Here is a 23,028-nt window from a genome sequence, read left to right on the forward strand (position 1 = left end):
CTTTAGCTTTTATGGCTAAATTAAGCATGTTATTAAAAAATAATAATAATGAATTAAGTAGTGGGAATTAAGTTACCATATTTTCTGGAATAAGAGCGCTGCTGCACATGCAAGAGAAAAAGCAAAAAACTTGCCGATGCGGCAGATAGTTTTTCTTTTATTTCTTCAAGTGAAAAAAATCCTAAAAAATGTTGAAAATACTGCCAGTAGATGGCACCCTGGACATCGTCCTGCTGCCGGCAGTTAGCATTACATAACGATTAACGTGGAAAAAGAACACCAGTCACGTCAGAAAACGTCAGTGTTGCAATATTTTTTTATAACATAAAACGACGTTTTTCGATGTTTGCAATTTTCTATTTTGCTTTTGAACTTCCTTCTGTTGCTTTTAAACAACAATGTTACTATATATAAACCCTTTTAATAAGAATTAATTGATTTCTAACGTAGAAACAAGCAGTAAAAATGACTTTTAAAATCAAGTCGTCGAAAAAATATTCTTCGGCATAGTAATGTTTCAAGAACAGTTGTTCTTGAACAGTTATTCAAGTTGTTCTTGAAACAACTACATGTTTCAAGAACCTTATCCGTTAGTAAAGTTTATCTAGTTTCGTTAATTAAAAATATTTCTTTCATTTGCATTTCATTCCAGCTTTCTTTACTACTAATTGTGCTTTTATGTTTAATGTAGGGTTAGACGCTTATACCGGATGCGGCGCTTACTCCCAAAAATTAGGTCAATTTTGTCTGAAATTGAAATCAGTGATAGCCTGTTCTCAATTTGCTACACATTTTTTCTTTCTGTAATTACTATAGCATCTATCTCTCAAAGAGAGCTGTAAGCATTCTGAACAATTTTTTTATGACAGAAACTAGATAAACAAGTAGTAGATTTGTTTACAAAAGTTGACAGAAAAGCTAACAAAATTTATATAAAGCTTTCAATCAAAAATAACATTTTTCTTCCCATACGATAGATAAATTAAAAGATACATTTCTATAGTTTGTTTATTACTAAGTAAAATAGTAAAAACTAATACCGTATATACTCACGTATAGGTTGATCTCGCTTATAAGTTGACACCTCTTTTTTAGGAGAAAAAATCGAAAACCCGCGTATAAGTTGAGTCCTTACTTTTGGAGCAAATGGGAGCGTTTTGCTGCTAATTTTGAATTTAAACGTTCAAAAAGGAGGAAGGTGAAATGTAAATGGGCATTTTTATGTTAAAAAATGTCTGATTTTTACTCTTTTGCATCAAAAGGGTTCACTTTTGCAATCACAATTTTTAAAGGGTTTGATTTCGCTATTACTATTGTTTTTACTGGTTGATTTTATTATGGTTTTATATCAATAAAATTTTATGCTGTAGCCATATTATTTTTAAAAAAATGAACAATAATTCATGATTATCTCAAATTCGAAAATACAGCAATCCCCGCACTTTTCGTGTAGTCCGCCGTTAACTGTAATTATTTTATTATTCTTTATTTCACACTCAGACAATGTAAAATCATAGCATATTTACTTCTTTAGTGTCTGCTTCAAAGGGATGGACTAAAATAGGGGAACATGTTAATGTTTTCAAGTGTTTTTTCTAAGATAAATATTGGTAAAAATTTTCGGAAATTCTGCCCCGCGTATAAGTCAACGCCATAAATTTATACATTTTTTGTAAAACATTTCTCGACTTATATGCGAATAAATATGGTATTTCACCTGATTTTATCCTAATCACTTATAAAAATATCATGTAATAAAAATATTTATTGTAGAAGTATCTTAGCAAGAGTGTGGATTTTTTTTTTTTTTTTGCAAGTTAGGCAAATCCTTGGTTATAGCGACTTTCTAAGCCAGTTCACTGGCGGTTCGTTATAGTGGGGTTTGACTGTATAAAAAAGTACTCCTAGGTCTGCTCCTCCCCTACAAACTATCATCTGTGCTCCTGGCCTTCTGAGCACACCAAAAATAATTGATAGCACACTTTACTAATTCATGTCCAACTTGAGGGCAAATTAAAGGTCCTTATGCCATTGGTATCTTTTGCAATTGGGACATTTCACATTTAAGACACCACCTATCATTTTTTGGACCAACAAATCTTGCACGTTATTAAATTTTGGTTAAGTAATAAAATAATAGTAAATTTAAATTATCAGAGAAAACAGTTGCTTACATTTTGATAAAATAACTTTAATCCTGGTTATTTAGTAGAATTTCTATTCAGAAGTAAAAATTCTAAAAAACAACCAATAATTCCCTCGGAAAGTGCTACTGTGTGAACCCTCCCCTGTCTTCTACCTAAAACTTCTTAATTTTTCTGTCCTCCCCCTCCCCCAACATTTGCATGTGTTGACCAACTATTAACAGGCTTCAAAATCATTACAACAGGTAGCTTTATTATGACTTTTTTTTAAAACTTTCTTCATTATAACATTCCATGTCTTGGAAAAAAAAAAAAAAATATTACTGCAGGATTAGGTGCTCAACATAAGACATATTTAAAGAATTAAAACCTGTGCTTGATTAACTCGTTTTATAGTGGTTGTCAGTGATTTTACTCCTTCCTTGAAATAGGTTTTTAGCAATTTTATTCCTTTTAATTTCTGTTTTACAGAATTTTCACAACATCAAGTTTAATGTTCAGTTTCTCATTCATATTCACAAAGAAAAGGAATATACAATAAGCATATGATTAGAAACTACATTTTTTACCACTGCAGTTATCGCCCTTTATTTCTTATTTTGTCTTTCTTTCATTTTTCCCCCCATAAAATAATGTTGAATTCAGTCTCGAGTTATCCTATTGCTTTTACCTGGAATACAGGAATTTAGCTGTCAAGTATCAAAATTTATCCCGACACGAGACAATTTTTCCATATAAGGGACCGTAACTTTGATGTGTACTGTTGGTCCTAGTATTGATTTGTGTTTGTGCTTTTACATGCTGCTTTGAGATTCTTTGAATGCATTAGTGCTTAATGTAAGTAGAGGATTGCCAACTGCTCCGCATCTTGCGGAGTTGCTCCGCAAAAATAGCGAAACTCTGCAGCTCCACAAAAAAGTTATTTTGCTAAGTTTATCCAAGTATGATATAGTATTTAAAGCTGTTTTATATTTCTATGCTAGTGCTTAAAATGATCGTCAACGCTCAAAAACAATTTTAGTTAAGTGGTTTTAGTTTTTTTTATGGAATGTTATGCAAACCACCAAGCTGCTCCGCAAAATTTCAAAATGCTCCTCAAAATTACCACAGATACTCCTCGGATTGTTTCTCCAAGGTTGACAACCTGTAAATATAATTGGATTTAGAAAATTAAAAAATCCAGTTTTTCAGACATCTTTTATAGAGGAATACTTTTGTTACTATTCTTGGTTTCATTTCTAAAATCACCTTGCAATTAAAAAAATTCCAGTGCTGTAGTTGGGGAAAAAATTGGTGAAAAGGGGGGAGGAGATTTACCAAAAGAAAAGGTAGTTTGAAACTAGTTTACATTTTCATTATTTTTACGGTAAAAAACTAAATGTTTTGGGGAATTAAGTCCCCCCCTCAAATGCAGCACTGCTTAGTTCTATAAAGAAATTTTATCTTATATACTAACTTTGGATGTATACATATTTATACATGGTTTTCTTTTTAGCACTTTTCGATGGGCCTTGACATGTGGGAATAAGGTACCAATTGAAGATGGTTTAGAGCACCCTGAACTATCTGGTATGAGATCTGGCCTGATCAAGTTGGAGTTCCTTTTGTTTTTTACAAATTTTGTAACATTCTACCTATATATATATATATATATATATATATATATAGCATTGAAGTGAGCTTTTTGAAAATTAGAACTTCAATTTTAAAGCAAAGTTTTTTCTTAAGCTTGTTGTGAATGAAATGAAAAGTAAAAATGTTTTTAAAAGGCACATTACTTATTCTCAATGATTTAACGTTAAAAAAAATTTAGAAACGATTAGTTTTTGATCACAATACTTACTTATTGTTAATTTATTTTGTTTTAAACTAAACTTTATTATTGCTTTTAAATATAGTTGATGATGTGCAATAATACTGTTTCTGTAATTTGATTTCAATCTTATTTATAAGGGGCCAGTTATGAATGTGGGGCAAAGCAAAATAGTTAAAATGACTTAGCTTTTTCAAAATGAACAAATTGGAAATTTTTTGAAAATTATAGTACATTAAAAAAAAACAATGTATTTTAAAATAAAACATTCATTGAAACATTATTTTATATTTTTATCAGAACATTTTTGCCTTAAAAAAGTGGAAAATTTTCACTTTTTTTTCCATGGGGCAAAGTGAATAATGAAATATTTTTGATCAAATGATTTAGTAAATAAAAGACTGAATGAATAAATGGAAAGATAATGACACAATAAACTAATAAATAAATTGAATGAGGAAACCTTGAATAAAATAGTGACTGAATAAGAAAATAAGTGATTGAGCAAATAAGTGCATTATGAATAAAGGAATGTAAGAAAATTGATTAACAAATGAATATGTAACTGATTTAGTAAATGATTGAATGAGTATACAAAATGAACTATTTTTCTTTGCCTCAATTAATATTTAATATGTTAATAACAAGAATTTAATTATTCAATAATAACAAAAATATTTTGTGACTTAAACAAAATATTACTATTTGAGCATTAATTTTTGAAAATTGTTTGTATTGCCATATACTTGGATCTTGGTAATTTTCTCTTTACTGGAATAGACTACATGTGTCACTACATAGTTAAAATATTGCTGTATGGGTAGCATTGAGAGCTCGGTAAATATTTCACAATTTCACTTTGCCCCACGTCCCCTACATAATAATTTTTCTTATATTAATCAATCAAGGATTGTTTGTTTAACTTTTGTAAAAAATATGTTATTCATTTTTCTTGCAAGCCTATTGTTAACCTGTTTGGGACGCAATCTGTGGGAATGCAAATCTGCGGCTGCTGCTCCCATTGGAACGCCGCAATTCTGTGTGACAGCGGATGCTACTCAAAAATCTGAATGACCCATATTTGCGGATTAGTTTTGGAATGAAATGTTTGCTATTAGTTGCAGTAAGATGGAAAGATGAAAAACTGATTCAAAATTCAATTTTTCTTACAATTTTTATATTTGCAAGGCAAAACAGTGATTTTTTAAACTTTAAAATTCATTGTTTACTTCTAAAAAGTTGTGCGGTTTATAGAGAGTTGTATTATACAGGTCGGCGTTATAAAGGTATTCTACTGTATTCCCATCAATGTTGGAATATTAACATTTTTTTGCTTACGCTTTTGCCTTCCAACCGTCTGGCACTGTCCCCGAGTTATAAGAAGCATTGAAAATATTTACAATTACATCTGCTAATTCCTCTGCACACTCAACTAAAATTTTTGGATAAATATTATCAGGTCCCAGAGCCTTAGTCTCTTTATTTTTTTTCAAATGAAGTAAAATGTCATCCCTTGAAAATGCAAAGTCCTCAATCTGTACTATAGCTTGTGTCTTGCTGGTGTCAACTGTTGATACAGTTGCCTTTAAAAAAACTCGAAAAAAAAGTTATTAAGAAAATTATATCACTATCGTCTGGAATTAAAATTGCAAGCTCATCAACCAGTGGCCCAATATGACTATTTCGAACTTTCCCTGAATTAGCGTACGCAAAAAACCTCTTAGGGATTCCTGCCTGTTATCTGCGAGCCTTTGCTCCGATTCCCTTTTCCAAATTCGTACCAAACACTTAAAATTTCGTCTTGCCTTACAATACTGGAGCCTATCTGCACTCTGACCAGTTTCCTTAAACTGAGAAAGAGCCGATTGCTTATAATTTAGAGCTTCTTTAATCTCCCTGGAGAACCACATGGGCCAAATTTTAGTACTAACACCTTTTCTCCTAAAAGGAACATAATCCCCAACCGTTTTTGCAAGTTTTTCCTTAAAATCTGCCCACTGCTGATCTACGTCGCTATTTTCCAATCCTGACGAAAAACACTCTTTCAAGCTCTGCCTAAGTGCAATAAAATCAGTGTTTCTGAAATTGAGCACAAGCATAAAATTTTCAACTTTGTACACTTCAAATTCAATCCAGAAAATAATGTTGTTATGATCACTCACTCCAATATGATCCCCTACACACAACCCCTGAACAGAACTTCTTACGTCACAGAAAACTAGATCCAAAATCGCCTCCTCTCAAGTCCCTTAAGTTAAACTTGATCTAAGAAATAGTCACCAATTACTTTTAAAAATTCCTCTTTGCCATTACTAGGATAAAAATTATTCCAATCAATACCCAGAAAACTGAAATCCCCCATTATGATGACGGATCATTTACTGGACATGTCACAAGTAATACGAAACATCTGTTCATCTTGTCCCTGTCTTGAATTAGGTGGCCTATAAATGTTTCCAAAGCGCAATTTTTTACCCTTATTGCTCTTCAACTCTATCCAAAGCATATCAATAGCAGCAGGTTTATCATTTATGACCAGTTCATTGCAAATGAAATTGTCTTTAACATAAAATAAAACCCCAGGACATCTTTTGCCTACTCTATCTTGTCTAAACAAATAATACCCAGCAATATGTAATAAATCTACATCAAATTCGGTAGCCCATGTCTCTGTAATTTGAATAACATGCAACTCCTCATCTATTATTATGCTTTTCAATTCTTCCATCTTGTTCCTAATACTGCAAGCACTGGTATAGTAAACTTTAAGCATGCCCAAATTGCTTTTATTTAACACCCAGAAATTTCCTAAATCACAATTGTTAAAATTACTACTCTTGTTCGACATTTTATTTTCATTTTTAGCAATACCCAAAAATTTTCTTCTTTTCGATGCCTGATGCTTGAACCATGCCGCCCATTCAAACCTTGTTTTTCGACTCCGAAGCCCCTAAAGTTAAACCACTAACCATTTTGACCTCTGTAGACAGGGTTGCCACTCACCGGGAAAACCTGGAATTGTCAGGAAAAATGAAAATGGCCGAAAATCAGGGAAAATGAAAAATTGCATATTTCCGATCGTTCTTAGCGCTGCCCGTGGTCTATGATGTCAAAAAAAAAAAAAAAAAAAACTTTCAGCCTTGTTTTTTTCGCCGACATTCCCTTCCCATTCCCTTCCCATTCGTCGTTTTGTCATTCCCCTCTTTCTTCTTCCCCCTGCAGTTCTTTTTATCAACTCTCTGCCATTGGCGCGTGCGCCGTAGCGCAGAAGGTACTTTTCTTCCTCGTTTGAGCGGGCTCTGTTTAAATGCTGCTTGTTTACATCAGCAGTTCTGAAGTTGTTATGATGCACAGCACATTGTTTTGTCTGCGAGTGGACTGAAGTTTTTAATGAGCTGCAATAATCTTTTCATATTTTATATTATTTCTTTAAATTAATTAATGAAATTGTATTGTTCTAAACAATTTTGTTCTGTAAATTTAGTTCATTGGAAAATTTTAAACTTAGAAAGTTTCTTTTTTACAGAAATAATTAAAAATAAATAAATAGGTAAACAAATAAAAAAAGAGGGTTAAAAATAAAAGTGCTAAGGCATTCAGAAATATTGGGGGGGGGGGGGAGCACCCCTGTTTTATGAGCAACAAACAGGGGAAATATGTGAAGCTAAAAGATGCATGATTTTTTTTACAGGCCACAGTCTAAAAGCGCTTTGAGTTCAATGGATTGGAGGGGTAGAAGGCAATAATTGAAAAAGTTTAGGTTTCATAAGTTTTTAGTTCAGATTATTTTAGCAATTAACTTTATTTTTGTGATACAGATGTCGCAATTGTTAATTTTACAGTTCTTTCACTTGATGTAAGGCAGTGGCTCCTCGCTATTGAAAATAAGATATGCTACATTTACATTAATTGTTTATTACAGTGATTTGCTTCACTTGTGTCAGTACATTAGGGTAGTTCAAAAATACACTTTTAAAAAAAAGGTTTCTCCTAGAAAACAGGACACCACTCAATGTTTTTAGACTTGTGGATAGTAAAATACTGGAAGAATTTTAACTTCCTATTCCAACTGAAAGAGGGTGCTCGACTCCCTCCCTCAAAACTTCATAAGTATGAGGAGGGGGTTAAAAAAATACATTGATCTGAAAAAACAATGTTACATACTATAATCTACACGAGTTGTATGCATATTCATTGCAATAAAATAATTACTTACATAAAAAAAAACAGCTGGGGAAATTAAATGTTTCTAAATTTGTGACTTTTTCTATGCTAGAGCTAATGTTAAATTAAGGGGTCATTGAGCATCCTCTTAAAATTTGAGTAAGAAGGTAAAACTTTTACAGCATAATGCTATTAGTAAGTCTAAAAAATATAAGGGGTGTCTTGGACTCGAGCTGAGAGGAAAAAAAAAATGAACCACCATTAGTACATATTTTTGATTATTTCAGCTTGAGTAAATTAAATTTGGTAACCATTGATTGTAAAGTTTGAAAATGAGGTAAGTTTTATCAAAATTTGAGATGTATATATTAATGTTGCAAAATGAAGGTGGAGATCGATTACCTGGAATTTTTCTCAAAACCACCTGGAAATGTCAGGGAATTTCATTCTTGAACTTCTGTGGCAATCCTGTGTAGAGCTCAGAAGCAGATCATCCCTAGCAATCCAATGCCGTTTACAATGACTCCATATATCAATGAACCTGATATTGCACTTTTCGCAAATTGACTTAAGTAGCAGGTTCATACACCTAGCATGTTGATTTAGCCAGCTCCTATGCATTGAACACGATATATATTGAACACAAGGGCCCATTTACTCCTATAGATAATACTATCTTCTTCATCACTTTTCTCGACCTTTTGTTTTATGGAGTAATCGATTTGGCAAGTGAAGCATCCATATATCAGGTTCAAAATTAGCAAGTTTCATTACTTCAGTTAAATTTAAAGTTAAGAGTAGATTGTCTGTCAGTTATGACTGACTTAGCTAAATGGTTTTCACTGGGAAATATTGAATTTCATTTCATTACCTTGTCAGACATTTTAGATACTTATAAAAAGAAACATTCCTCTTATCTGCAGTATTTGTAAATCATTAATAACTTCCTTTCCAGGAGTTGACTTTCTGAATTTCATTTCACCTCTAAGGAAATTTAAAAAATAACAATCCGTAGACATGGCCTTTTCTTATTTTGGGTTGCATTTACATGTTTTGTAAAGCTTATAGTAGATTTAATTGGTAAAAATCATTCTGAAACCATTTCCAACAAATGGAAACCGTTGTAGAGAAGTATAAGAATGTTCTGCTTAACAAGAAGCCTTTTTTTTTTTTAACATTTTGTCACCTTAGGGCAACAGTAAGACATCTAGTCCAGGAATAACAATAAGATATCCTACTGTTGCTCTTAGGCGAAGATATGTTAGTCCTGTTTTTGTTCTGCTTCAATCATGGAACTGTTTTCTGGGTTCAATGATTACTTAAGCATTTGACAGTTTTACCATGGTTTAATTAGACAAACATGGAACTGTTTCACATGCAGTATTCATTACATTTTCCCCCCTTGCAAGTAATCCTTGATTGAAAAATATTTTATCTATCAAAGACAGTTCTTTAATTCTGACTTGTTGTGCATGATTTTTTAAAGACTTTTTTCATATAAACTAGATGGCACTGGTGAATTTCTTGATGCTTGGTTGATGCTTCTGGAAAAAATGGTTAATCCAAGAAACGTTTTGGAATCTCCTCATACTTTACCCTCAAAAGTCAATGCTCCTGGATATACGAATTTCAGTCCTATTTTATATTTGGTTCATATTCACAAAGTAAGTTTCACTGATTAAAGTAAGTTTGATTTTTACATTATAGTCAAAAACATATCTATAAGGCTTGATTGTTTCTTTTTTTTTAGAGAGCTTTTGAAAGTATAATGTATCTTTGGGATCGCAAGCCTCTTCTAGTGTATGGAGAAAGAATTGCAGAATCAATATTGGCAATAATCTGCCATTTGCTTAAAGGTGAAACTATAATAAAGGTAATAGATTCAACCAATTTGTCTTGTTCAGTAAATCGCCACCCAATAGCCAGGGCTAAAGCAGAAATACATGAAACACACCGCGAGTTAAGTCATTTCCAACCGAGGACTGTAGTTTCGTTCTTATTAGCACTCATCAGCCCGGCATAGGAAAGTAACTGAACTGGAGATGGAAAACCTCTTAAGGCTCTTCTATACCGTCCATCTTGGTTTTAGACGCTAATGCTTTCTCTACGAGAAAATCTGCTACCTATTCAAAGCATAACACGAGAAATTACTGAAATATTTTCATGCGGTTTGTTTTAAACGATGGCTATGACACAGAACTAGAGATGTGCTTCTTTATTTTTTCTGTGGTTATTTTGAAATTTTTTTAATAACATTTTAAAACTTTAAACGACTATTTTCACGTGTGTGAAAAATGATATGGAAAAACTGAAAAAGGTGCGGGGCAGATTGAACATTTCTCTTTAAAAACATATTTTAAGTTTATTTCTGAGACAATTTGTTCTATTGATATTCGCCACTTAGCGTCTGGCAGTGCAATGTTAAACTGTTATTTTGGGAGAAAGTTATATGGGTTTGGTTTTTCGATGCTAAAAAGGATAATTAACTTCAAATAATCTCTTTTGTTTACCGTTCTTTTTTTCTATAGATGTCTACATTTTGAAAAACGCAATTTTTTTACATCCGATATGAGAATCATATTTTATTCTTTTTTCAAGCTAACTTTGCTTTATTAGGATGCAAATAAATGAAAAGTCTCTTTATTTTTGTAACAAAGCTTATTTCAAGTTTTTAAAGTGGAATTCCATTTTCAATGGTTTACTTTTTATTTTATTTATTATTATTATTGTTATTATTATTTTTACTTCAACTGTGTCCAGATATTAATGATACGTTTATCATAGGACTCTAAAAATGTAATTCGAAAATAATTTTATCAAAAATATTTATTTTACAAGCCGTTTTTTATACTTTTGATGCCTTCACTTTGAGGATTGCAATCTCTTTGCGTCCGCTATGGGAATCTGATTTTTCGAATTTTCAACGTTTAGTTCGCTTAGCTAAGAGGTAAACAAATAAAATATTTTTTTATTTTTGTAAAAATCACGGAGTTTATAAGTTTTAAACGAAACTCTGTGCTCTTAAACAGTGTCTTGGGTTAAAAAGTTAAATGCTGAACCCCTGACTGAATTTTTTTCTTACATTTATTTTAAATACTATACTAACATTTCAAGTATAATTTAATATGATGTAGAATGGTTGATAAATATGGATACTTGAGGGGTGCCCATCTCTCAGTGAGCGATGCCTCCCCCCCTCCCCAAATACTAGAAAAACATTCACGAATGATATTCTCAACAGAAAAGAGAGAAAACATTCAACTTTAAGTGTCAATGATGCAGTTTCCACCATCTCAAGAGTCTTAGCTTTCGTTTTTACCAAAAAAAAAATTTGATTTTTCACAAAATTATTTGATTCTTCACAAAAAACGGACCCTGTGAAAAATCCTGGACAGACCCCTGACTAAGCATCAAAGCAGGTTATAAGTTACGGCATCTGTTTGTTTTACCTTTTTCATCCGTCATTAGACAGTGATTGCAGCGCTCCCTATAGTTTATTGGAGTTGCGAATATTTTTAAGCATGCTCTTTCAGGAAAAAAATACTTTTAATTTTGGAAACAACCCCATTGCCACTAAAGTTGGGAAATAGTCTTTTCTAATAATAAAGCTGAAAGTCTCTCTGTCTGGATGTCTGCAGGATGTCTGGTTGTCTGGATCTCTGTGAGGCGCATATCGTCTAGACCGTTCGGCCGATTTTCATGAAATTTGGCAAAAAGTTAATTTGTAGCATAAGTTGTGCACCTCAAAGCAATTTTTCAAAAATCCGATTTTGTTCTTTTTTATTCCAATTTGAAGAACATTTTCTCGAGAAAAATTATCATAAGATGGACGAGTAAATTACCAAGTTATCATAACGTGGAACCGTAACATGGTGTAAGCCAATTGGCGAAAAATTCACCATACATTTTTTGTAATTATACAGGCGAACCATAAGACCTTTTAATTTTCTACTACGGGCAAAGCCGTGTGGGTACCACTAGTATTTAATATTTGTCAAATATATTCCTTGACTCATAATGGTTGTTGGCCTAACAATTTGTGTCTAATTCCCGTAAGGAAGGTAAACACCAAGTTTAGCAGATGCCTTTCTATTTCACATTTCTGTAGCTATCAAGTGAATGAAATGTCAGAACTCAAATTGAAAGGCTAAATCATTTTATTTATAAATCTAATAATTAACAACTGTAAATTAAATCCAACTTCAGTGAATGGTATAAACAAGTATGAGGGATTTCAACAATGCTGAAATCAATCTTCATGTTCCAAAAGAACATCTTTCCAAAGAAATATTTGACACCCTAACAAGAATTATTCTAAAATGTTTCAAAAATTTTAAGTCCCTAACTCTCATGGCGAAATCCTAAAAGCAATCTTCTCAGTGCAGGACGTCACTTCAACAGCGAACGATCCTCTTAAAAATACGACTATTGTCATTCGAAAATGAGAAACGCGAGCAGAAGAGTGATTTCTTTCTCATTCCATCTGCTTATATCCTACCCCGCACTCAATGCACATCACTCTGGATATGCTTACGTAAGAGCCCATCTGGATCTTTCCAGAACATTCGATTTGTCGCGGAGCCATCGGGAGATTACATCACACCTCCGCTCGTGCTCTGACGTCACATCCTTCTTCCTGATGAAACACGTCGTTCTGATGTTTACACGTTGATTCTCCGATACAGGATTTGAAACAAATGTCCTTTAAGGGACAAGATTAACTGCCTTTTCATTATTAAAGAAATGCAAGTGAGTAAAAACATTTACACTTAGTTTACACTTAGCTTTTAAAATGAATTGGTGAGAATATTTCTGAAATAGACATTTTGTGGCTATCAGTGGTGAATATAATAAAAATCCATAGCTTTACTAAAAATCAGGTCAATTTGTATAGAAAAAATATTTTACTTGACAATGTTCCAGAACTAGAAATATTAATTAAAAATAATCGTCTTTTTTTTTGTAGGATCAGATGTATCACACACAACTATGCCTTTGAAAATGAAGTTTAGTAAAAAAGTTGGTAATAATTCTGAAAGTCACAGCAGAATGAGTCTGAATAGGTTATCTTACAAGAAAATGTTTTTCTTGAGAATATTGGCTTAGTTTGCTTTTTGATATGGAGGCTTTGTGTTGTGCATTTACTTTCAGATCTTTAATTTTCAAGACTTTGACATTATCTAGAATTCTAAATATGTAATTAAATTGGAAGTTCCGTTTTGTTTAGGTAAAAATAAATATCTAATAACATAATTTTTTTAAAAAATAGAATTAATACTATTATCTAATATACAGTTTCCAAGGTAAGAAATGATAGTAATGTACGAAAAATGGCATATTTCAGTTTTTTATATTGAAATATTATTAGAAATTTTGATTGCAACCGAGACATTTTTCATTGTTTAGACAATCGAGTTTTCTTGTGTTGCTTGAAAATGTTCAATTTTTGTAATTAAGATCTCATTACTCCACAAATAATCCTAATTTATTGCATTATCCAGGAAATTATGTGAATAAACTAGTAAATTTGATAAACAGTGCATAATGTATCATATTTACCAAGTCTATTAAAAATTATGAATAATCGTTGCTAGTTATATATAGGGTCTGGTGGAGGAAAGTGGTTAATGGGGTAAAATGGTCATAATTCAAATAAATGGCTATAACTTGGAAATAAATGTTCGAATGAATGTGAAAATTTTATTTTAGAGTAGTGCAGTTAGCAACTACTTTTTGAATACAAAGTTTTACAACTGGCAAAATTTTATTTGGTAAAAAAAAAATATTTTGTGTGATTATGAATTTTTTTAAAATCTAAACACCTTTTTTAACTTCCTTGGGAAATTTTGTTTGTTAGAATTATGAACAGTTTGACTGTGCAGGAAGCGTTCTACATGTCTCATGAACTCTTACTCATTAGCAGTTATCTGAATCTATTTTGAATAATTTTTTAGAACAATTTTAGTAAGATGGGGTAAAGTGGTCATAATATTAGGCTTAACGAATATTGTTCTTCTAAAGTCACTTAATCTTTAAGTACAAGGCAGATATAAATTAAATAATAATTTCACTTAATATGTATTGTTTTTACAGTAAACAATGTTAAATATATGAGTATATGCGCATGCATACGCATATACTCGTGTAGGCACGTATATATACGTTTTCACATAAATGCACCAATAAACACGTATTTGGGTATCTCGTAGTATTTTATATCTATACAGATATACATTCGACTATACACGTATATAGCTGCTTATACTCGTACATATACGAACACTTATATACTCAGGTAGATTCGCGTACGTACTCGGCGCGTATGTACAGACATTTACATACTAGCATATGATATACATGTATGCAGGGTGAATTTAAACTCTTGGGCAAATTTTTAAAAGGTGTTAAAGAGGAGGATAAGAAGTAAGAATCATAAGAAACATATGGCCACAAACTCAACGCTGACGCGCTACATGCACGCAAAGCCAGAAACTAATGGATGCAAAACAGGTCACAAATATATTACAAAAAGACAATTTTACACAACGGTTTAAGAAAGTTTTAAAGTGATTGATGAAACTTTTTTTTTTTTTTTTTTTGCGGCCGGCATCTGTAATACATGCGTCGCAATCACTCTGTTGCAATTACGAGACTTTTGAAAAACTTTCATCAGTCGCTGCGCCTTTGTTGCGATGTGTGTATTAGAGCTACTACGGGCCTTACTTTTTAACAACTGCTCTAAATATTTCTTAAAAACTAAATGTCGGGTAAAACCATCTTTGTGTTACAAATTTGTGACCTGTTTTGCTAACATCAGTTTATGATCTTTTGTGCTTGGTGTAGCGTCAGCGACCATAAGTTCCTTATGATTCTTTGCTTCCTATCCTCCCCTTTCACACCACTTAGATTTTGCCCAAGATCTTGGATTCACTCTGTAAGCATACATGTATATTAGCGGATATACTCGTAAATATACGTGGATACATGTACTGGTGTTTACACGTAAATGTACGTATATACGTCTAACGGGTATAGAATCGTGTTTACACGTAAGCATACGTATATACTCTTGCTTCCACATATAATATATATACGTGAGTAGACACGCACTGGATATATCCACGAATTAACTCGTGTATACCCGTATATATGTATGTAAGTACACTACTGGTCATTAAAATTGCTACACCAAGAAGGAATAGTCTGAATGAAACAAAATTTTGCACACGTGATGACAACATTGACACTAGAAAACGATTACAAAATAAAAGCAAAATGATCATTTATTACTGGAAAAATCTCACATGAATGGAGGTTTAAGTACCCTGTTGCGCCACCTCTAGTTGGAATTTAAGAATCGATATGGTCGAGCATTGTGGTAAAGCTTGACCGTGAAGAGAAGGCGACTGACCTTGAAGCAAACACATCATTTGTATCGTTTGTAATAGGTTGATTGTAATTATTTTGTAATAGATAGGATCAATGAGAACGACTCTCACTTTTAAATGCTTTCTGGTTGATTCTACCTATTACAAATGATACAAAATGAGGTTTCGCTTCAAAGTCATCCGCCTTCTCTTCGTAGTCAAGGTATACAGCAGTTTTGTACGATGTCTTATGTCTTCTCGTACCACAGTTGCTGTAAACACGCCACTAATTGGATCAAACTTACAGGCTGTCTAATTTACCATCTTAAGTGATCCCCAGGGTTCGTACGCCCTTGAAAAACCTTGAAAAGTGCTTGAAAAAAAAAAGTTCATTTTAAATATAAAGTTTATTTATATAATTTTATTTATAAGTACATCATTTTTTTTATGTCTGCTAAAATAAATAAGGTGTATAACAGGGGTGGTTGTGTTATGATTATTCACTTGAAATCCAGTAGTGTTCTTTTTTATGCTTTTACCTCCCTATATCTCCAATTTTCCCCTTTTCCTCAAATGTTCAAAATTATTACTTTATTAAGGTTGTGGGTACTTGGAGCTTTCCGAAAGAGGCTTTAATCAGCAAAGGGGTAGATAGCTTAAGGAGGGTCATTCATCTTCATTTGGATCTAATAAATTGACCTAGCTAGGCCCAGTGCCTGTTGCTGGTTATCAACAGGCACTGGGCATGGTATTTCTATGCAAAATATTTTGACTTAATAAACTATTTTATGAATTGTATGCATAGCAAAAGTTGTTGTTGTACATATGTATATTCAAGTAATAGGGGTCTTAGTTTTAAAAATTATTGCCCCCCCCCCCTCGCCCCATTTTGCTCTTTGAAACTTTCAGGTAATTTTTTATGAACTCACAAATCACCTGAATATTATTGCCTTTCTAAATTTAAATTCTAATTTCAACAATAACCCATTTTTTCCCAAAATATAACTACTTTTGTCATAATATATGTCAACTTCTTGTGAATCTTTTCAATTTCGAAATATGGCTCTATAAATCTGAACTTGCACATTTATTGTCTATTGCAAGTTAATCAATGAAAGCTGAATAGGCTCAAGTTTGCATTCAGAGTATTTATCACTGCTTAAGCTGCTTTTGTATATTTTGAGGTGTAGAGACTAGACTGTGGACTTTCATAAACTTTTCTAACTTCCTAATTTTTAAATTTACTCGAGGACAGTTGAAATGCCTTATTGTCTGAACAGCTAATAAATACATACGAATAATTGATTTGCATACTTATAAATGATTTGCAAACCTAATATTTTTAGAACTTAATAGTGAAAACTGAAATGACTTTCTGGGTAGTGTTTTTGTCCTAACCGCCCTTATATTGTAATAAACCACTGTATAGATATTGGAAATAAATGTTGAAACCGGGGGGGGGGGGGGGGGGAGTGACTTCAAAAAATCCTCTCTGGCAATGCCATTGAACTTGGGTATTTTAGTTTCTTCTCATAAAAGTTAAAAGCACTTATGAGAGTTTTTTTTTTAAGTATTAATTTGCTGATTCTAGGAAATATACAAACCTCTGACTGCTGCAACCTTTGAAAAACCTCAAAATTAAACCTCTTGGTATCTGCTTCTCTTTATGACCAAACTTTTCAAACATTTTCAGAAAAACTTGCAACGCAGTAGATCTTTCATCAAAGCGTCTCTCGTTGTAGAAAAAGCAATTTTGCTTTCCTATACTTTTTTGTATTATTGCCTTATTTCTATGTGTTTGTAGTAAATGAAATCTGCATACAATATTTTTTGTACAAATTTATGATATTGCCTTGAAAACAAAATTTTTTACCTTGAAAAGTGCTTGAATTTTTTTCTGCCTAAAGGGTATGAACCCTGATCCCAGATATGCACCAGAGCATCGCGCAGACCAGAAAAAGTGATCATGTGGAAGAGAAAATCCTTTACACCTTTGCTGTGTGTGACCGAGCATCGTCATGTTAAAAAACGGCTCCTGGGAGCCCCGTCGTGAGTGATAAAACGTATGAGTTTGATCAGATGAGTGGCACGTTTACAGCAACTGTGGTACGAGATGACACAAGATATCGTAGAAGTCTGTTATGTTTCAATGCCCGATTGTATCGCTTCGTACATCGTACATTCACGCTAGAGGTGGCTTAACAGGGAACTTAAACCTCCATTTATTCGAGATTTTTCCAACCATAAATGATCAATTTGCTTTAAATTTGTAATCACTTTCTAATGTCAATTTTACTATCACGTGTGTAAAATTTAACTTCATTCTGGCAATTTCTTCTTGGTGTAGCAATTTTAATGGCCAGTAGTGTATCTATGTACACTTATATATACGACTATACACGTACATACTCAGAAACTCAGGTATGCACGTATATACTCGAGATACATGTGCAAACACGCAAATGATGTTCGTTTGTGCGCGTATATACTCGCATATACATGTGAATCGTATATACTCGTGTAGTCACGTATACACTCCTGTAGGCAATCACGTATACATGCTTATATACTCGTGTATACACGAATATACTTGAGTAGGCACATGCATGCATCTGATGTATACATGTGTTTATTCATATAGGAACATGTTTACTCATGTTTACACGACACGTATATACTCGTGCATACCCGCATATACTCGTACATATACTTGTAACTATAAAAATAACCGAAATATACAAATAATAGGGTTATTTGTAACAGTTTTGCAGCTGTTTTTAACTATGACCACTTTATCCCATGCTATGACCAATTTCCTCCACCCCATGGGGTAAAGTGGTCATAAATACAATGGGAAATGAAAATGTTATAAAACTACTTAAATCAATATTTTTTTTCCTGAAATTCAATGTACCGTGTTCTTTTATAATGCAATGTAAAATAACAACAAAAAAAAGTTGAAGTTTAAATAATTTATTGTATTTATTATCCACCTAAGTTGAAAACCTACGATTTTATGACCACTTAATCAACAGTTTATTTCCGTCACACACACGCGCATAAACAAATATATATATATATATGTATATATATGTATAAAAATATGTGTGTATATGTATGTTCCATATACAAATCCACACTTTTCGTCGAATCTGGACCAAATTTGGTAGGGAGGTATTTGGCCACCCGAGTAGGAACGTAAGGGGTTTTCGAACGCCAAAAAAAGAACCGAACCGTTAAAATTTTAATTTTAGGATCTGAAAATGGCATTAAATGGCTCTTTCTACCCGAAATAAGTAACCGATTTCTTTAATTCAAGTCCTATTCGAAAGTCCGTGAAAAACGCCCAAAGAATTCCTTCAAGTTTCGAAAAAAAAAAAAAAAAGACTAAAATCACCGGGAAAACAATAAATTTTGTTTTCAAAACTGTTATTTGTGTGTACCGTGGAAGTATATACTACTCTTCCACTGAATTCAAAATTCATCACGTGTGTGTCGGTGGTTCTTCATAATTGGAACTTGGAACTTGATACCCGACCAAAGTGCTACTCGGTACTTCTCTAATGCATGAATTACTGAAAGGTTCTTTTGTTCAATGAAATGCTAAAAAAAATATTTCCTAACATGTTTCCCTTCGACATACTGGGTTGATAAAATTAGATTTTTTTTTCTCCTTGCATGTATGCGAACCTTTTGAACCTTTTTTTTTTTATGCCTGGTCTGTGCTCGGCTGTTATAAAATGACTTTTAACAATTTTCCAGTGCATAGTTCACCGGTTTTGGGTAATGTTAATTTTTATTCTCAAGGTGTCATTATTGTACTTAATGATATTGATCTCAATTATTTTCATTACTGCATTAAATAAATTCAAACCCTGAGCAGTTTTAAATCGAATGAAAGAAGTAGAAATAGATTTTCCTTCAGACTGCGATCTATTGTTTCCACTTTATATCATGTAACTTGATTTTATGTTATGTTATTAGGTAGTTTTTATTACTTACTCCTTTCTTCGGATTGAAATGTTGCATTGAAAACCCGAGTGCAGTCGAATACATCAGTTGATATGGAAAAATAAATTCAAGGAACGGGAATTTATTTCTAACTTGTAGCATTGTGGAATTGATAAAATTTTATTCAGGGCGAATGACTAATGTCTAATAACATCCATATTTATAGTGGAATAATAATGTTTATGTTTTTGCTAGTGATAGTTCTTGAAATTGCGTCTTTTATCTCAATGACTATTATACATCCCCCTCCTCCCTCGCAACATTAATTTCTGTTCCCGCCCTCGGCCCCTGTTTGTAACTGAAAAGGGAAAAAAACCCTTGGAGTGTTCCTATTTATTCTCAAGTATCACTTATTGTGATATGTGCAGTAGTTTCAAAAATTCGATTTTTAAAAATTTTGTTCATTTGTGCGCACCATGTTCAATATTGAAATTTAGATGATTAATAAAGCACTCGAATTTATTTTATAACTTTTCTTTTCTGTTTTTATTTATTTATTTATTTATTTATTTTTATTTTTTATTTATTTTTTTTTTCTGCCTTCATTTCACAATTCTATTTTCTATGCATTCTGCAAATTTTCTAGTTTGCAGAATAAGTTAATTTCTTGACACATGGTCTTCTTTCTTCTTTTCATCTGTCACCCTTTGGCGGGAGAACTTGAGTGGACAACTCAGACAGCTTTCCCTGCTATTCCTTTCGCTGACTACCAATTTCTCGGAAATCTTAAGCAGTCAGCTCTAGAAACACTTTGAAACGAAAACACATGTTTACTAACTTACAGAGGGGAAACAGGCCAGGTGGAAAACATGTTTTGCAACAGGATCCTTCGAATCCTTCGCTGCTCTCTCTGCCCTTGTCCGATCGCAAAAACAGTACCGACGGGCACAGCTTAGATTTATGGCTCTCCATTCAGGTACTCAGTGATTGACGCTGTCCATCATGAAATCTGACCAATTAGCAGTGCAAAAAAAATAAGAGTTAGACCCTCTACAGGTACACCCTCTGTGTTGCCACAGATTCCGTGATTTCGCCGTGTCAGATTTTATGGAGAGCTTAAGAAAAGCCTTAAGGAAGCCAAGAGTGCCAAACAAATTGGTAGCTAATATAGTATTACCGCAGATCAGACGAGTGACCGAAGCAATAGTTCGGTTCAATTCGAGGAATGAAGGCAAGGGGGGCTATTGGGCCGGTAATTTACTGAATATACCATGCCTTCCCTTCATTCCTTGAGTTGAACTGAACCATTGCTTCGGTCACTCGTCTGGTCTGCGCTAATTCTATGTTAGCTACCAGTTTGTTTGGCACTCTTGGCTTCCTTAAGAGGTTTTCTATCTCCAACTCAGTCACTTTCCTATGCCCGGCTGATGAGTGCTAATAAGCACGAAACTGCAGTCCTCGGCTGGAAATGACTAAGCTGGCAGTGTGTTTCATGCAATTTGTATTGCTTTGATTTGTTTAAATACTGCTTAACAGATTCTTATTTTGCTAATAGGAAAGACTTACAAAAGGAGATGAAGTTCAAACACCTGTGCCTCAAGCAGTTATAACAAATACCGCTGCTGCAGCTGCTTCAGCTAATAGAATAATTACTCGCAGTAGAAGATTTTTAGAAAATGATGATACAAGTGTGAATCAAGATCATTTAGTTCAACTTGTTGATATGGGATTTTCAAGAAGTTTAGCAACTGAAGCTTTATTAAATACAAATTCACTTGAGCAAGCAACAGATTACTTGCTAAGTTACCCTTCTTCATTGGGAAGAGGAAGTGCTGTTGGTCCTCCTCCTCCAGTAAGTTTTTTTTGTATTGATATTTTATTTTATTTGCGAGCTTAATTGGAGTAACTCTTAAACTCCTAAGGTTTAGCAGATGCGTTCGTTGTTATATCTGAAAGTTTTCTTGAAGATTGAAGTAACAGAGTTAATTTAAAACTAACTTCATTTTATTGATCCATATAATAAACAACTGTAAATAATATAACTTCTGTAAATAGCAAAATAATCATAATAGGTTTCAACAGCATTCAACTAACTATAAAGTTTCCTTAATATGTTTCAAAAAATTTCATTCCCTATATCTCATGGCAAAAAGTAGCAGCCATTTCCTATGCTGAGTTCAGGATGCCGCTTCAATAAGCGAACAATCCTTAAAAAAGAAGGACTATCCTCAGTCGAAGGAATGAGAAATACGAGCGTTGAAACTTAGTTGGAGGGGATAATTTGAGAAAGATTTAGATCTCAGTTTGATATGGGGGGGGGGGGGGTCTCATTCTTGAGAGAGGAGTACTTCATAGAATCTAGAGAGATGTACCATCATCTTGGGGGGGGGGGGGGGGCACTCCTCCTGCCATATTTCAAATGAAATTTTAAAAAAACTACTTGTTTATTTTTTTTTTATTGAAACCACATGCAAAATTTTGCTGACGGATTATGAATTTCTAATAGCTTGATGCGGACAGCTGCAAAACTTTCTGGCCCTAGACCTGTATGTAGAACATGCCTTTGATAGTCATTTATAACATACTAGCAGTGCCCGCACGGCAATGTCCTTGCTAAGAAGTTAAAGGAAGTCCGTTGAACAAAAAAATTCACGTCCCCCCCCCCGTCCCCCTTCTGATGTGAAATTAACATTTTTTTTCAACTAAAATGCATACACACCTTTTCAAAAGACCTATTAAAGTATCTTTGCAATTTAAAACTATTCGTCAAAACACATGAATATTAACAGTAACTTTAAAACTCAAAATAATCCTCTAACTACATAGTACACCGAATAATGCGCCAATCAACCACGCTACCATAACCCTGCCCTTTAGGGAGTGAAACAGTTTTCCCCCTGTAATTTAGTGTTTCGCGAAATAAACAATGCTATAATAAAAACGTTATAAAAAACAATCACAAGTGAATAATGCAACAAATCAAATTTACTTAGATAAGTAACTATCTTCAACTATAAGAGCAAAAACAAACGTCAAAGAAGTAAGGAAAACAAAACCCAATTGAAAAAATCTACAAAATAAAATTATGTACCTGAATATCAAAAAAACTAAAAAAAAAATGCGTTCAAAAATCTGTTAGCTGATCACAACAGTGTAACATGGCGTCCTGAGATTAGCGCGTTCAAACACGCCAACTCTTCAGCTTTTTAATATCAGTATAGATATAAATTTTCCCATTTTCATAAAACGTTTTATTGTTGCTGCACTCCTATTAAACCTAGCAATTAGTGAAGCTTTCAGAAATTAAAAAGAAATATTGAAATCAAATAATACCTTCTAATTCAGGAACGAGCCTAAGAAATTGAAAGAAAATTGAGAATTCCAGCTTTTTTTGTGGGGATTTAAAAAAAAAAATCTTTTTTTTTTTCTTTTTTTTTCAGTAATATAGGGAAAAGAAGGTATCTACTAACCATGCAGAAGTCCCATTCTTCATAGTAATTAGCCATTTTCAGATACTAGAAGGTTATAAAATATTTAGCAAAATTTCTACCATCCAGTACCTAAGTCTTATTGTTTTAAGTGTGACTTG

General features: G+C 33.0%; 1 protein-coding gene across 1 annotated transcript in view; it reads left to right on the forward strand.

The window, feature by feature from the left end:
• The window catches only part of LOC129218399 (E3 ubiquitin-protein ligase HUWE1-like), a 736,974-nt gene that overhangs the window by 313,125 nt on the left and 400,821 nt on the right, over positions 1 to 23,028 (forward strand). Inside the window, exons 31-34 of the mRNA XM_054852650.1 lie at positions 3,640 to 3,713; positions 9,628 to 9,785; positions 9,872 to 9,994; positions 20,995 to 21,291. Of these exons, the coding sequence (XP_054708625.1) occupies positions 3,640 to 3,713; positions 9,628 to 9,785; positions 9,872 to 9,994; positions 20,995 to 21,291 (652 nt within the window). The remainder of the gene's footprint in view (positions 1 to 3,639; positions 3,714 to 9,627; positions 9,786 to 9,871; positions 9,995 to 20,994; positions 21,292 to 23,028) is intronic.

The sequence above is a fragment of the Uloborus diversus genome, chromosome 3 (genome assembly GCF_026930045.1).
Source record: "Uloborus diversus isolate 005 chromosome 3, Udiv.v.3.1, whole genome shotgun sequence".
NCBI lineage: Eukaryota > Metazoa > Arthropoda > Arachnida > Araneae > Uloboridae > Uloborus > Uloborus diversus.